Here is a 16,540-nt window from a genome sequence, read left to right on the forward strand (position 1 = left end):
CCATTCACTATTTTGCCCAAAGGAGCATCAGTGGAGCCTCTCTATGACATCACGTGGGTCTCACAGTAGAGTTAATTCTATGTAGATCTGCACATACAGGTGTGTGTGTGTGTGTGTGTGTGTGTGTGTGTGTGTGTGTGTGTGTGTGTGTGTGTGTGTGTGTGACATATTAAACACTGACATTAAATACATGAATAAACGAAAACTGTGTGAAACGATCCAGCAGTCAGAGCGAGGACTGTGGGTCTGGTGGCTGCTCCCACAGGTGAGACCACAGGTAGAAGAATAAAGAATCCAGGTAAACGTTAGACATTACAAAGTGACTGAGGTACTGTGTCCTGATTGGCTGGAAAACCAGAGAAACACAGATCACACTTCAGCTTTTTAAAACTTTTGAACCCTTTAGATGGTTTTGCTACGCAGATGATATCCAAATGTACCTTCCTCTAAATTTGGATGCCCCGTCCACATTCTCGCCTTTGTTTGAATGTCTGCAGGCGGTTAAAAGACTGGCTATCCCAGAATTCTCTTAAATTAAAGCAAAACAGAAATTATTGTTTTGATAGCCACGTTCCCCTGGGCCAGCTAACTGATACAATGGGTTCTTTCGCCAACCACCTTTCTCATTCTGCCAGTAACCTCAGCGTGCTCAGGGATAGTCCTTTTAAATTAAAGAAGCAAGCATCCACTGTGCAAAAACAAGCTTTTATCAATTAGGCCGGTTCGAGCCCCGGCTCCGACCGTTCTTCGGTTCGTTGTGTCCTTGGGTCAAGCCGCTTCACCCGTTGCCACTGGTGGTGGTCAGAGGGCCGGGTGGCGCCAGTGTCGGGCAGCCCAAGCCTCGCCTCTGTCAGTGCGCCCAGGGTGGCTGGGCTACGATGTTCGCTGCCATCCCAGTGTGTGGATGTGCTGTGTGACTGTATGGTTAAAGCGCTTTGGGCGGTCCTTAGGGGACTAAGCAATCGCTATACCCCAACTACAGGCCATTTACCATTTAACCAGCACCCCCGAAGGCATGCAGCCAGATCACCCCTGTCCTCGCTAAACTACACTGGCTTCCCATCAAATATCGCATTGATTTCAAAATGCTGCTCAGTTTTAAAATTCTAAATAACCTGGCCCCTAGCTACCTAACTGATCTGCTTGATCTGTACAACCCAAAGAGAGCACTAAGATCCTCCAGCCAACTGCTCCTAATGCAATCAAGGTCTCGTTTAAAAACCAGAGGTGACTGTGCTTTTGCCATCGCTGCCCCTGGACTCTGGAATAATCTCCCAGTGGAAATCTGTACATCGGAATCAATTCAATCATTCAAATCCCGTTTAAAAACACACTTGTTCAACTTAGCTTTTGAAAACAATTAGTGTGACTTTCATTCGGCCTGCACTACACCATGTAAATGCAATTTTAAGTATAATTGTACTATTTGTTCTGCCCGCATTGCAGTTTTATCGTGAAGCACTTTGATGTACACTGGTCTTTTAAATGTGCTATATAAATAAACTTTGACTTGACATGACCTCAGACTGAGGAACAGAAAGCATCAGCAGGTCAGAGACTCGGGGTCAGAAACCAGGTCACTGCGTATGGTCTAACAGGAAGTTACATCGCCACACGGCTTTCTGCGGTTTCCCTGCGGTCATGTGACCTTGGTGACTGATGTCAACATCCCCAAGGAGTCATGGTTTCCGCTGTGTGACCTAATGAGCTCCACGAGAAAATGTGAGGAAGTCGACCACATCAGGCCTGATTGATGAGGACGCTTCAAAGCGGGCGCCTCGGCTCGCCATTTAGGTTCCTCGGACTGCGACTCAAAAACTCCAGAGGAGACGCTGCTGTGGACCAAAGTTTACTCCAGTTCATCAGAAGAGGATGTTTTTGTATCTTACCTGTTTAAGCTTTAAAGTTTGTAGCATTAGGGGCGTGGCCTCTTTGACGTACAGGCGGCACAGAAACTGATGTCTCACTGAGATTTTTCTTTTTCACTCACATGAGCTCGGGCGCTGGCTCTGAAGTATTTAGTGTGAGCTCGCCTGTCCACTGTGGGCTGAGAACCGATCAGCTGCTGTCTGTACCCACACACATGAGATGAATGAGTATACGTATCTAGTAACGTGCATACGTCTCATCATTCTCACATTCCTGCTCTTATATTTGGTTGTTTCTTGCATTTTGCAGCTCTGTTGCTTGTGAAGCTGGCACACAAGAATTTCACTCACATGTGCTGTGACAATAAAACTCTTTGATTTGATTACAGAGAAAAGCAGCAGAAACATCTGAGCTGAACAGGCACTGATTTGATCTTTGAGTGGCCTGTGACCTCTGACCTCCTGACTGTTAGGTCTTTCTCAGTCCAGCCTCTGGAGCTGTGAACTTAGTTCTGTCTACAAATGCACCAAAACCTCCAAATAATTACCTTCTAATATATTGTGTCTTTCAAGGCCTCGATGTAATCGGGACCAGTCATGTTCTACCTTGATGCCGTCCGGCTGACCAGTCACGATCAGTGGTGACAGAATCGACTAATAGGAATCCACCCTGAAAAACCTCCCTCCTCGTGTTGAGCTACAGAAGCAGAATCACCAGCTGCTGGGTCGCATCATGTGTGTGTTTGTAGGTCTGATTTCATCCTGTTTATTTCTGTTTTTCCAGTTTGATACCAAGCCGGTCCTGTTGAGGGTAAGTTTCCATCTTTTGTACTTCCTGCGTGCGTAATAGCGGGAGGCGTGTCCTGGTGCATGTGCTGATAGATATTTGTGGTTGTTCCTCAGTAGAGTCTGAAGTGGATCGTCAGTCAGCCTTCCCGGTGAGTCTACTTCTGCTATTATTAATAGAAACATATGACTGTTGCTCAAAGTCTGTGTACTGTCACAGATTTAAAAAATCATCTTACACGTGATAAATAAACTAAAAACTGAGAAATTATATTTGTAAATGGGTTTAATAATTTCAACATAAAAGTGCAAATAGAAGGAGCCTTTATTCATGCTTTTACTTTGATGAGATTTGACCTGAATGATACATGATCACACAGTTTTGTAATTATATTATTATTTAGTGATTTAAACACTCGAGGATTGAAGAATGAGTGATTATTAATCTGTATGATTGAATCAATGTTTTTATTTAAACATGTTTGTATTATTAATAATGATTATTCAATGAATTAAGACTCGACTCAGACTATGACTTTACTGATATTGACAGAAATATGAATGTGATTATTTCAATGACATTTCAAGGATGATTTTGTAAGTTTATAAATAAGTTTTTAAAGAACCAGATTAAACGAGTCACATCACAGCATAATTAGAGGAATCCAATAACAGGAATCTGAAACGAGGACTCATTTTACAGGAACCCGATCACAAAAGTCAAATCACAGGAGTCATATTGAAAGAGATTATAGAACCAGATTATATGGGTCAAATCACAGGAGGCATATTACGGCAAATTACAGGCGCTGGAATACAGGGTCAGACTAGAGTCAGAGTATAGGAGCAAGATTACAAAAAACAGATTACAGGAGTCAGATTAGAGCAGCGGTTCCCAAACTTTTTTTGCTGGGCCCCCCTTTGTTTTACAAGGAAAATGTTCACCCCCCCTGCACACGCACACACACATCCTCCAACCACACACGCCCATATTTTGCTCCATTGTGGTTTATTTCACACCTCAAACATTTTGTGAACAATTAAGCAAATACAAGTAATCTGCAATAAATTACAGGCAGTAATAAAATAAACGACTAACTCTTTTACGCTGTCCGCACCTACACGGGTGTTCTTGAACACGCAGCCTGTTTCGTTCACGTAAACGGCGTTTCGAATCACCGAAAACTGAGATTTTTTAAAACTCAGTTTTTGCGTTTATGTGTGGACGAGGAATACAGAGTTCGTCACGCAACGTCAAAGGTATGCGCCTTTTTCACGTCACGCTGTGGCCACGTTATTGTTTACAGGAGATGAATTGCAGAATGGCAGATAGAGACGAAATACTGTTAATCTGACTGTCTGCAGGTTTTACACACAGTTACTGTCCCTCCATTTACAAAGGCAGAGGCGTCACGCTGTGATTATTTTACGTGTAGTTGTTTTTTCCTGTGTAATAATATTCAACATTGCTATCAATACATTTTTCAAAAAAAAAGCCTCTCTGTGCAAAATGGGTTCAAAAACATAAACAGCTGTGGGATCCTGTTAGTCTGTGATTTGAACGGGGGAGCAAATCGTGGCAGGATCAGCCTGATGTTATTTGTAGGGCTGGGTATCGTCACTGATTTCTAGAATCAATTCAATTCCGATTCACAAGGTCCCGAATCGATTCGATCCACGATTCGATTTAATTCAATTCGATTTGAATCTGGGAAATTTTGACAGTCAGAAATATTATAATTCAGATCAGTACATTTACATATTTTTGTATCAATAAAAAGGAAGCTGACACACGCGAGACTTTATCAAAGGTGTGAGCATCACAGCAGAGGCCTTTGTGTCAAAGTAGCTGAAGATAAAACAGAGAAAAACACGGAGGCGATTTTCCTGGCCTGGGATTTTATAAAAATATTCTGCAGCACATCAAAAACGAAAGAAAACCATTAATCAGCATATGAACATCACCTCTGAAGTTACAGCGGTTTTATTAGAGACACGGCGTTTTGCATTTTGCATAATTTTAAAAAGTTTACATTTGTTCAGTATTGAACAGCAGAAATTATGTTTTCTTTTCGAAAGTATATAAAACGAAAAGAAAACGTAGGCCGACAGCGCTGTAAACAACGGTAGACTTGTGCGTAACAAGCAAGCGAATAATGAAGTACAGAGAGAGCATCATGGTGCATCGTGGTGGAAGCAAAACAGTAAAAGTCAGAGTGAATACATGACGATGTTTATGTGAAGCGTAGTTTGGATCTTCTTTTGCTGCTGGTTCGGTCAATATTGTTTGGAGAGAGATCAAACTAACAGCTTTAGAATCAGCGCATAAAGGGCGTGAACACAAAGCGCGACCCGCGGATCAGAGTCAGCGAGCTGTCGGCTTTCAGCCCCGACCGTGAGAAAGGCGACATCTAACTGATTCTGATCCGCAGGTCGCGCTGTGTGTTTAAGTCTTTGTGCAGAATCCGTGTACCTGCTCTCATTTACTGTCTTAGCTGTTTGGTGGTTGTTGAAAGTTTGTGAGATTTCACCTGAGATTCTGGCATTTCGGGCAAAATAAATTTATATTAAAAAATCGATTCAGGATTTTAATGAATCGATTTTACGTTATCCAAGCCAGAATCGATTTTAATCGATGAATCGATTATAAAAACCCACCCCTAGTTATTTGTATCCCGCTGTAACTTTACTGTATAAAGAGCTAACGTCTCCAAAATGTCAGGAGTAGTTAGTCATTACAACAAGTGTTTGTGAACTAAAAATCAAGAATGTGGGATCCTGTTTGTCAGTGATTTGGAGAACCCAGGGAAAACCAATCCTGCAGGGAGACCTACCTCGGCACTTGTGCAGGTGAAGCCAAGGGGCAGATTTGCTTCATCATATTTTCTAGTCTTTGGCTTAGAATGAAGTTGGTTTGGAAACATATTCAGCGATGCTTCAGCTCCTGCTTTGCGTTTCTGTGGTCGCCCCGTGCTAGCAGTGTCCAAGCGTTTTGTTTTTCCCCCCCCCCTTTTCATACCACGCCCCCCCTGCAATGGCTCTGCGCCCCCCTAGGGGGCAGCCCCATACTTTGGGAAGGTCTGGATTAGAGTAACCACACTACCAAGATTACAGAGTCATATTAGAAGAGTCAGATAATGCGATTAAAATTACAGGAGTCGGATGTTAGATATTTGGTTTAGAAGAAATGATAATACTATGAAGGATGTGTTTTTACCTTCAGAGACTCGCCTGTTAATCTCATGACTGTTTTCATGTGCAGTTTCTATAAAAATCTAGATGTGTGTATCAAGGTGTCTGCGATGTGTGGGCGTGTCTCTAGTTCCCATGGCGATTGTCTGCATACTGTGCAACATCCTGCTACTGGTTCCTGAGCTGAAGATCCAGTTCCTGTTGGACGGTCATGTGACTAGAGAGGCTACCTGGGCCACAGGACTGTGGGCCTCTGGCTTCCTGGTGAGTGTGTGTGTATACATGGACTGCTTCGCATACTTAATATATATATATGTACTACTTTAACATGCCATCCATGTGTGTTTGTGTATGTGACCTTCAGATCAGTAGGCCAAAGTAGGGATTCTACATATCGCCTTACTTTGGACCTTTCATCTCTTCCTCAAAGTTAAATAAGGTCAGCTTTTATAAAATGTCTGTTGTCTTTGAAACTAAGCTTCAAACTCTGGTGCCTTCACATCTAGGAAACGATTGGGGTCAACCTGAAACAAAGGCAGATGTGAAATGTAAAAGTGAGATCAGAGGTCAAGTGTGACATGATATTTAGATGCAAAATATGATGTGATAGTCACAATCACATAGTACGATTAAAAAGAACAAAGTAAACAACATGAGGAATATACAGAATATAATATTATTCCCTCAAAAGTAACTACTGCGCAGAGCTGCCGTAACAGAAGTCTGTAGACTGCTTATTCTTCTTTAGACTCTTTCTCCAATCTTTCTTCCTGAGTTAACTTAAGTAATGACTTTCTCCAAAACATCAGTGTGTCTACTACATCTCAATCCTACAAGACTAGGGATGGGTATTGATTTTCACGATTCCAATTCCAGTTTCGATTCTGTTTAACAATTCGATTCTTTATCGATTCTTTTTAAAAAAGGAGAACACTAAGGTCGATTAGCTTAGAACTTTGTTTTATATCTTCTCTTTGAACAAGACAAACATTTAGGAGTAACATGGCCTTACAAACCCAACAGTGAGATCTTAAGAGATCCAGCCTACGGCTCTTCAATGGGGTGTCACAGGGTCCCCAGGAAAACAAAATGTAAATGTAAAATAATAAAATAAATGTTCCTCTGTAGCAATAACAAAGTATAACATAAATTATTCTGTAGCAATTACACAAGAATATCCAGTAATGTCCCTGCCTACAAGTAAACACATTCACTTACTGAAAATCATCTGCTGTGGCAAACGGGTGCAAGCCTTTGACCACAAACTGAGTCACTGCTCGGTGACGTTCGTCTATCCTGGCCTGAAAGGAGACGCTACCGGTAGACTGCAGCGAGAACTGCCAGCATCTGAGCCAGACTCTGTCTCTCTCATCATGGTCACCTAAATGCACAGTAATGGCAGGTTTTGTAATAAGGCAGATCGCGCTAACATAATATGCACTGTTAGTTGATTATTTACCTGCCGCATTAACGGGAGAGGACGTGCAAACGTTACCGCTGCTGCTGGGCTGAGATTCACGAGTCCGGAGCGGAATTAAAAACACGACATTCATTTAAGGTCATCGTGTGTTTTGTGAGCAAATGCTTTTGCATATTCGTAGTGTTTCCTCCCTTAAATGAAATATCTACTTTGCAAGTATTGCAAGTTGCCCTGTTGTCATCCGTTCTCGTAAAGTATAACCAAACTTTTGAGCGTTTGAGCCGCTTAGGCGCCGTGTTTCCTGCCAGGTAAATGACGCTCCGCAACGTGGTGACGTCATTTGGGGCGACTGGAATCGATAAGGGAATCGTTTGCGAAAATGGCAAACGATTCCAAGGAATTGAAACAGTGGGAACCGGTTCTCAACAAGAACCGGGTTTCGATACCCATCCCTATACAAGACTGCTCAATAATTACAGGCCAATCTCCAACCTTCCTTTCATATCAAACATCCTTGAAAGAGTAGTTGTCAAACAGCTAACAGATCATCTGCAGAGGAATGGTTTATTTGAAGAGTTTCAGTCAGGTTTCAGAGCTCATCACAGAAACAGCTTTAGTGAAGGTTACAAATGATCTTCTTATGGCCTCTGACAGTGGACTCATCTCTGTTCTTGTCCTGCTAGACCTCAGTGCAGCGTTCCATACGTTCCCATATTTCATTGAGTGATTCAGTCACAGCTCGGGGCAGATAGCCCCCCCTGCAGGTTTTCCTTCCCAGTGTTTCCAAAGCGCTTGCTCATTATGATTTTTGTTGCTTTTCTGTTTATAGTATTTTATACCTTACAGTATAAAGCACCTTGAGGCGACTGTTGTTGTGATTTGGTGCTGTATAAATAGAATTGAATTGAATTGAAAACTTGCATATTAATGATCATTAACTGACCTCCCAGCCCATTGTTCCTCAGTGGGCTGGCTTCAGTCATTGTACAAATGTCCTGTTTATAAGGTTGAAACCTGCAGTCAGCTGAGACTGAAGAAGTCACTTTAACTTTTTTTTTTTTAAAGTCCAGATGAACAGAATTAACTTTGGGTACAGACCTGTTACCTGTATTACCTGTGGTTTCAAAGGTGTTTGAAAATGTTGCTGTTAAACAAGTAAAGGAACATTTGGAGAGAGCAGCTTTGCTCCATCCAATGGAGCTTGAATTTAGAATAAACCAACCAAAACTGCAGAGCTAATCTATTTGCTTATATGGAATAGAATAAACACATTGACATTGTACATATACAATGAAACTGTGGGTGCTCCCCATCAACTGTCCAGGTATGAAATATAAATAGTAAGACAGCAGAGAGAAATATCAGACATGAGAGACATGTAGAGAACAAGAGAAAGGCACACATTAGAACCTTCCCAAAGTGTGTGGCCCGCCCCCTAGGGGGGGTGCAGAGCCATTGCAGGGGGGCGGTATGAAAAGGGAAAAACAAACAAACAACGCTTGGACACTGCTAGCACGGGGCGGCCACAGAAACGCAAAGCAGGAGCTGAAGCATCGCTGAATATGTTTCCAAACCAACTTCATTCTAAGCCAAAGACTAGAAAATATGGTGAAGCAAATCTTCCCTTTGGCTTCACCTGCACAAGTGCCGAGGTAGGTCTCCCTGCAGGATTGGTTTTCCCTGTCGGGAGCAGCGCTGGGCTGTTTAAATCACGGACAAACAGGATCCAACAGCTGTTTATGTTTTTAAACCAATTTTGCACAGAGAGGCATTTTTGAAAAATGTATTGATGCAATGTTGAATATTATTACACAGGAAAAAAACAACTACACATAAAATAATCGCACCGTGACGCCTCTGCCTTTGTAAATGGAGGGACAGTAACTGCATGTAAAACCTGCAGACAGTCAGATTAACAGTATTTCGTCTTTATCATTCTGCAGTTCATCTCATGTAAACAATAACGTGGCGCACAGCGTGACGTGAATAAAGGCGCATACCTTTGACGTTGCGTGACGTAAACGCAAAAAGGAGTTTTAAAAAATCTCAGTTTTCGGTGATTTGAAACGCCGTTTACGTGAACGAAACAGGCTGCGTGTTCAAGAACACCCGTGTAGGTGCGGACAGCGTAAAAGAGTTAGTCGTTTATTTTATTACTGCCTGTAATTTATTGCTGATTACTTGTATTTGCTTAATTGTTCACAAAATGTTTGAGGTGTGAAATAAACCACAATGGAGCAAAATATGGGCGTGTGTGGTTGGAGGATGTGTGTGTGCGTGTGCAGGGGGGGGGGGCGAACATTTTCCTTGTAAAACAAAGGGGGGCCCAGCAAAAAAAGTTTGGGAACCGCTGCATTAGAAGAACAAGTTCCAAGCGCTTGGAAGTAGTGCAGAGGACATGGTCTGGGTAGAGTCTGTGTGTGAGTGGCTGAGTGATCAGGGCCACTCAGACCATGGCTGAGATGGTGTTTGTTAACAGTCCAAATGGCCCCGGGGAAGAAGCTGTTAGTGAGTGTGTGGGACCTGACTGACCAGAGGCGCCGACCGGAGGACAATGGGTCAAACAGGTGGTGGCCGGGGTGCCGGGGGTCACCTGTGATAGCCCTGGTTTTCCTGAGACAGGAGGATCAGGCGATGACCTCCAGGGGTGTCAGAGGGCAGCCGGGGATGTTTTTGGTGTTTTAATGACCCTCTGTGCAGCCTTCCTGCTCTCAGTCGTGGCCCCTGAGTACCAAACACCAGGCAGGAGGAGAGCACGCTCTCCACTGAAGAGCATTAGCAGCTCCTGGTCCAGGTTATTCTTCCTCAGGACACGGAACAAGCGCAGCCACTGCTGGGCCTTCTGGGCGATGCTGTTGTGGGTCCAGGTGAGATCAGCCGAGATGTGAATGCCCAGAAACCTGAAGGTGGAGACAGATTCCACCTGTTCTCCATTTACAATGAGAGTGGACCTGTCTGTGCCTACTGAAGTCCATGATGAGTTCTTTGGTTTTAGGATGTTCAGCTTCTGTTTGTTTTCTGAGCAGGAGATATTCTCTTCCTCCATGTAGAATAGAATAGCCCTTTATTGTCATTGTACATATGCAGTGAAAATTGCACATGCGCCATAAGGTGCTCCATAATCTGCTGTTATGGCACCGGTCCTGGAGTACATAAGCACACAGCCTGCTGCCCATTAACTTACCGGAGTCTTTGTTGCATCCTGGGGCTGGGGAACCAGCAGCTAGTCACCCAGAATGGCTAACTGAAGGCAGGACAGTCCTGATCCCCAAGGACCCCCAGAAGGGACCAATCCCCTCCAACTACCGGCCAATAACCTGCCTCAGCACCACGTGGCAGCTCCTGTCAGGCATCATAGCGGCTAAGATGAACAGGCACATGGGTCACAACATGAGCGGGACACAAAAAGGAACTGGCGGGAATACCAGAGGAGCAAAACACCAGCTACTGGTAGACCGAACAGTCAGCCGAGACTGCAAGACCAGACTGACCAACCTGTGCACTGCCTGGATGGATTACAAGAAAACCTGACTCAATGCCTCACACCTGGATCCTGGAATGCCTAGACCTGTCTACAACAGATCAACAGGATCCTAAGAGCCCTCATCAGGAACTCAGTGGGGACATGGCGAACAGCAATAGAGGCCAAGTGTTTTTCCACTCCTCTCCTCCTTACCCTTATCTTCCCTGCTTAGCCTCTATGTCCTTGTCTTGTCTCGTGTGCATTACTTTCCCTGGAACAGTCTCTCACTGTTCTCTAAAACCTAAAAGAGAATTATGGATTTGATCAACTGGTCTCTGAATGCTATTGACACCCTTTTCTCAACGAGAAGTCTGGGCTCGGGAGAGCCTGAGTGCCCTGGAGGGACTTTCCCTGCCTGATACACAATGGACGGGTGGCAGAACTGGAGGGTCATGTGCCTGGCGGGACTGTCGATCGAGGATGCTGAAGATATCTATCTATTCGGAACCGTGATAACAGGGTTCTTGCTGATCGGAGTTGGCTTAGTCCTGGTTTATCGGAGAAATAAGAGAGCGGAACCGGCTGTTCAAACCCCCCAAAGGCTGCCCGCTGGAATCGAAGCGATGGGACGAGGCGCGACCTCTCACAACGAACGTAATATGGTTAACACCTTGGAGACGCTTACAGCTGCTGTGAAGGCTCAAAATAACACCATTGAGCGTATGGGGGGATACATCAGAGAGAGGCCTGCTCAAAATGAGACCCTTGAGCGACAGTTGGAACACATCGCGGAACGGATCACTGCAGTTGTGGGGTCTCAGAATCAAAAGAATGACAACACCACGGAGCAGAAGTTTGATACCATCATGGGGAGGCTCGCGGCTCTCCAACGGGAGATTGAGAGACCAGCGTCAGAGTGTTAAAGAGCAGCTTGAAAATTCTCCTGGGCTGCTCGCATGGAAATTTACAAAATCAATATCGAAATTGCGAACCCCCATCACGGCGCCAGCTGCAGGCCCAAGGCTGGAGCTGTACTATCACTCCCTGATAACGACTGTGTTATGACTGTTCTTCCCATCCCATGCAAGGACACCTGGATTGGCTGGAGGACTGTTTACTTAGCCTGATAGGGCGAAGGACACTGTCTCAGCTGAACTATGGACACGCACACACACACACTTACACTGATAAGCACTCACTCATCCCCCTTCCCCTTCCAACGCCTTCGATGCTTACCTGCCCCATGATGTGGACGTCGGGTCAGCTGGCGGCGCAGTCGAAAGATTGCAGCAGTTCCCAGATCAGATGTGCACACTGTGTTTATTGTGTTATGATATCCCCTACCCAACCCTGTGGCTTGTCATGTCTTTCACTATGTGGTGATGTGTTCATTCTTATGCTCTTTTTTTTGTGCAGAGGAGTTTTTTTGTTTCCTGCTCTCGTGCTGTCCTGCCATGGAAGCACAGCATGAGTGGGGGTCTCTTTTTTTCCTCTTGTACCATTCCGTTGTTGTGTATATTTCAGTGTTTTTCCTTCTGTAACGCTGCCAATCTCCGACTTGTAACCCCATGTGATGTCTGTGTTATGTGTGTAATGTTGGGGGGGGGGGTCCCATTTTCGCTGCAGGGTAACCTGCTTGCGACAAATAAAGCTTGATGATACTGATACTGATACTTCAGATCTTGGGGGAGGCGGACGCCTCTCTCTCCCTTGTCTTTCCTGCTTAGCTCCTATGTCCTTGTCTAGTCTCGTCTAACTCTAACCCTCAGAGATCCTTTCAGTCTCGTTCTTGTTCTCTAAAAAGTAAAGAAGAATTATAACTGTTGATTTGATCAACTGGTCCCTGAGTGCAGTTGACACTCTCTTCTCTACGAGGAGCCTGGGTTCGAGAGAGCCCCAGTGGAGGGACATTCCCTGCTGGATACACGATGGATGGGTAGCAGAAGTGGCGCGTCGTGTGGCTGGCAGGTCTGTCTATCGAGGACATCGAAGACATCTACCTATTCAGAACCATGATAACGGGGTTCTTGCTGATCTGAGCTGGTTTGGCCCTAGCTTATCAGCGGCAGCTGGACGCTTGAAGACCAATGCCGACGAGAACAACAACAAATTCTCCCCTGATAGCGACAACGAGACTCCCTAACTCTCTCACCAGTTCCCTCCAGGCCACCTGCGTAGGCTGCAGACTGTTGATCTTCGCTTAATTGGGTGAAAGGACACTTCCTTAGGCTGAACGCAAGCCACACATCCTCACACGCACGCACACGGACAAAGAGGCCATGTCTACACTAATACGTTTTGATCTTTTTCTCTCTGTTTTGGCCTCCCGTCCACACTGAGACGGCGTTTTCGGTCAAGGAAAACTGAGCTTTTTGAAAATGCTCTCCAAAGCAGATACGTTTGAAAACGCAGTTTTCGCGTTGTGGTGTGGACTGTGAAAATGGAGGCTTTGTAAAACCATGACGCATTTTAGTCATGTGATGCTAGTCATGTGATGCAGTCATGTGACCAATTCAACTAAGGTGGTGGACAGCATTTTGTTTGCTCTCAGTTTTGACAGCCCTATTAAAGGTTAATATCAGTCTGTACATGCTCCAGATAGCTATTCTTTAATTCTCACTCGTTTTTGCAACTTTGCACTCTCATATTACTCGCTGCAACAACTCCACCTCATTGTCAGTCCATTTAAAATATTTGGTGCTTTTCCTCCACATTTTGCCGCGACGTTTCAAAGAGCCGCAAAGTAAAAAAACAGCAGACAGAAATGAGGGAGGTTGAATCGTGTTACTTTACGCGCATGTACAGTACTGGAATGTAAGCGTTTTTGGCTGTTTCAATGTGGACGAACAACTCTTTGAAAATGATAGTGTGGACACGGAGCAGTTTTAGACGAAGGTAGTCAAACTTAGGGGATCGAACTACCAGAAGGCAACATTGCAGACATCGAGGACAGCTACAAGTACCTGGGGATCCCACAGGCAAATGGGAACCATGAAGAGGCCGCTAGGAAAGCTGCAACCACCAAGTACCTGCAGAGCGTCAGGCAAGTCATGAGGACTATCAACACCTATGCCCTGCGATTAGGTACCCTGCTGGGATAATAAGCTGGCCAAAGGAGGAGATAGAAGCCACTGACATCAAGGCAAGAAAGCTCCTGACCATGCACGGAGGGTTTCACCCCAAGTCCAGCACCCTGAGGCTGTACGCTAAGTGGAAGGAAGGAGGCCGGGGACCGTTGAATGTCAGCACCTCAAATGGTAAATGGTAAATGGCCTGTATTTATATAGCGCTTTACTAGTCCCTAAGGACCCCAAAGCGCTTTACATATCCAGTCATCCACCCATTCACACACTGGTGATGGCAGCTACATTGTAGCCACAGCCACCCTGGGGCGCACTGACAGAGGCGAGGCTGCCGGACACTGGCGCCACCGGGCCCTCTGACCACCACCAGTAGGCAACGGGTGAAGTGTCTTGCCCAAGGACACAACGACCGAGACTGTCCAAGCCGGGGCTCAAACCGGCAACCTTCCGATTACAAGGCGAACTCCCAACTCTTGAGCCACGATCGTGCTGGGTCTGGTGTCAGTTACCTCAGGCAGCAGAAACGTGAGAACGAAGAGGAGCAAGAGGAGGCACCATCATGGAAGGACAGGCCCCTGCACGGTATGTACCACCAGCAGGTAGAGTAAGTGACTGATATCCAGAAATCCTACCAGTGGCTGGACAAAGCTGGACTGAAAGACAGCACAGAGGCACTAATCATGGCAGCACAAGAACAAGCTCTGAGATCCACAGAGGCTGGAGTCTATCACACCAGGTGCAGGTTGTGTAAAGATGCCCCTGAGACAATCCAGCCATATCATTCATATTCATGTTATTTTAAATAGCTGAATTTGTGTTAGTACAAGTTGCTTACTGAGGATTTTTTGTGTGTTCCTGGTTGTGGTTTTATCTGCTCAGTGACTGTCGATAAAAACTGTGCTGGGTCTGGTACAGTACATTTTGTCATTTGGGATTTTAATGTTTGACCTTTGACTCATTGTATTGACTTGTCAGTTACATTTGCATCAGTATAATTTGCTTACTGATGATGTGTTTTTATGTTCCTCTTTGTGACTGGACCTCAACAAAGTTAAAGTAGAAAATGAAATCAAGGTGTAACAGTTTAACTAGAATTTTTAAACTCTGATTTCAGGTTCTACTTGGAGCTCGAGCCTTTGTCCAGAGCAGCAGAACCCGAGGCTGCTGTGCATTCAGGAGTCAGGTGACCTCAGGCTCCACCCCCTCTCGCACTGATTTTCATCACAGATGTTTTTTATCAAAGTGAAATCTGGAAACCACAACTGTATTTTTCTGACACATGTGAGCTGTTCCAGATGTTGTCAGTCATATCACGTCTCTCTTCTCCAGATGTTGTGCCAGCTGCTTTACTCCTGCCTGTGTCTGCTCTCTGCTGCCTCCTGCTCCCTGGTCAGTGCCACTGGTCTGTCTCAGGGTCCCCTCTGCCTCTACAACGACTCCTCTGGTCCCACCTGGGGGGTCCCGCTGCAGCCCCTCCCAGGCCGGTGAGACACACTCACACAGATGTTCTGAACTGGTTTTAGTGGTTTCCTGTCTCTCTGTCCTCAGACACTCGGAGTAATGTCAAAGATGTTTTCTTTGTAGCCTCGGACAGATGTTTCCTTGTACTCTTGGGCAGATATTTTCCTGTCTCCTTAGACACTCGGGATACCTGTTCAACAGGACTCTGTGGTCTGGGGTCTGCTTGGAGCCCAGCTCGGTGGTCCAGTGGAACTTGGTCCTGTTTAGCGTGATGGGGACTGTGAGCGGACTGCAGACGGTCCTCTGTGGGGCCAACATCCTGAACTCCATACTTGGCCTGATTCTGGGCCAGGGCCTCTCCCACAGTAAGGTCTGTGGGAGAACACAGCTTTGGACCATCTATTTATAACGTCTGCTCCAGATTTAGCAGTTTATTCATGCCGCACGTGTGTGTGTGTTTCTATGTTTCAGATCAGTCCAGTTTCAGTTTGACGTGGGTTCGATCCTGGGAGCTCCAACTGTGATACACAGAATTAAAATTAAAAGTCTTTCACTGATGCACTTTAGATAATCAATAGCATGAAGATCAATAACTTGAGATACCTCGACCTTACGCAGGATTGCAGTACATGTACCTTTTAATAATTATTTATTTATTTTCCTGAATAAAACTATTCAAACATCCAGTTAAGCTAAATAATCAATAATAAAATAATATCCTCGTGCTTAATAAGAGCTTCAACAAATTCAAATGTTTGGTTAAAAAAAAAAACTAAATCATTGATTTTTGTTTTCAAAGTTAAAGTCTGCTTTTTATTGATTATGTTGTTTACTGATCATTTTATTAAACTTTTTATTTTTTTAATTTTTAATTTATTTATTTTGATTAGCATTCAGATATCTCAGTGTATACAGAATAAAGATCTACCACAAAGAAAGCACGAGACAAGGCTAATCAACAGTTATTGGCTGAAGCATACGCTTATGCTGTTTGTATTTTTGTGATAATCCATAAAAACAAATAAAACTAAAAGTGTTAAAGATGTTTTGGTTTTAGTTGCAGAGATACTATCTGCAGATGTCACAGTTCTGATTACACTGATCATTCAGATAAGAACAACACAGCGCAAACAACAACGCTCTGTATTTATTCATGTGTTTGTGGAGTTTGCAGTGTGATGTTTCGAGGTTATGGTCCATGTGGATGATGGTCCAGTGTGGCGTCTTTGAACCCTGAGCCATCCTGTTGTGTCTCAGTCTGTTTTAT

The 16,540-nt window shown here is 44.6% G+C and overlaps 1 protein-coding gene across 5 annotated transcripts; it reads left to right on the forward strand.

The window, feature by feature from the left end:
* Window positions 1-82: 82 nt before the first annotated feature.
* Window positions 83-16,314, forward strand: LOC120740875 (transmembrane 4 L6 family member 5). Of its 5 annotated transcripts, none has more exons than XM_040043395.1 (6): window positions 83-2,806; window positions 5,917-6,110; window positions 14,927-14,995; window positions 15,142-15,296; window positions 15,451-15,643; window positions 15,745-16,314. In XM_040043395.1, exons 2-6 carry the CDS (start codon window positions 5,934-5,936, stop codon window positions 15,763-15,765), a joined length of 615 nt encoding a protein of 204 aa, XP_039899329.1. In that variant the 5' UTR covers window positions 83-2,806; window positions 5,917-5,933; the 3' UTR covers window positions 15,766-16,314. The 5 variants fall into 5 exon arrangements, with proteins under 5 accessions (XP_039899329.1, XP_039899328.1, XP_039899326.1 ...); XM_040043394.1 differs by having other exon boundaries at window positions 83-2,683; window positions 2,772-2,806; window positions 15,451-16,314; XM_040043392.1 differs by having other exon boundaries at window positions 15,451-16,314.
* Window positions 16,315-16,540: the final 226 nt, after the last annotated feature.

The sequence above is a fragment of the Simochromis diagramma genome, unplaced genomic scaffold (assembly GCF_900408965.1).
Source record: "Simochromis diagramma unplaced genomic scaffold, fSimDia1.1 OVJJ01000377.1, whole genome shotgun sequence".
NCBI classification, from domain to species: domain Eukaryota; kingdom Metazoa; phylum Chordata; class Actinopteri; order Cichliformes; family Cichlidae; genus Simochromis; species Simochromis diagramma.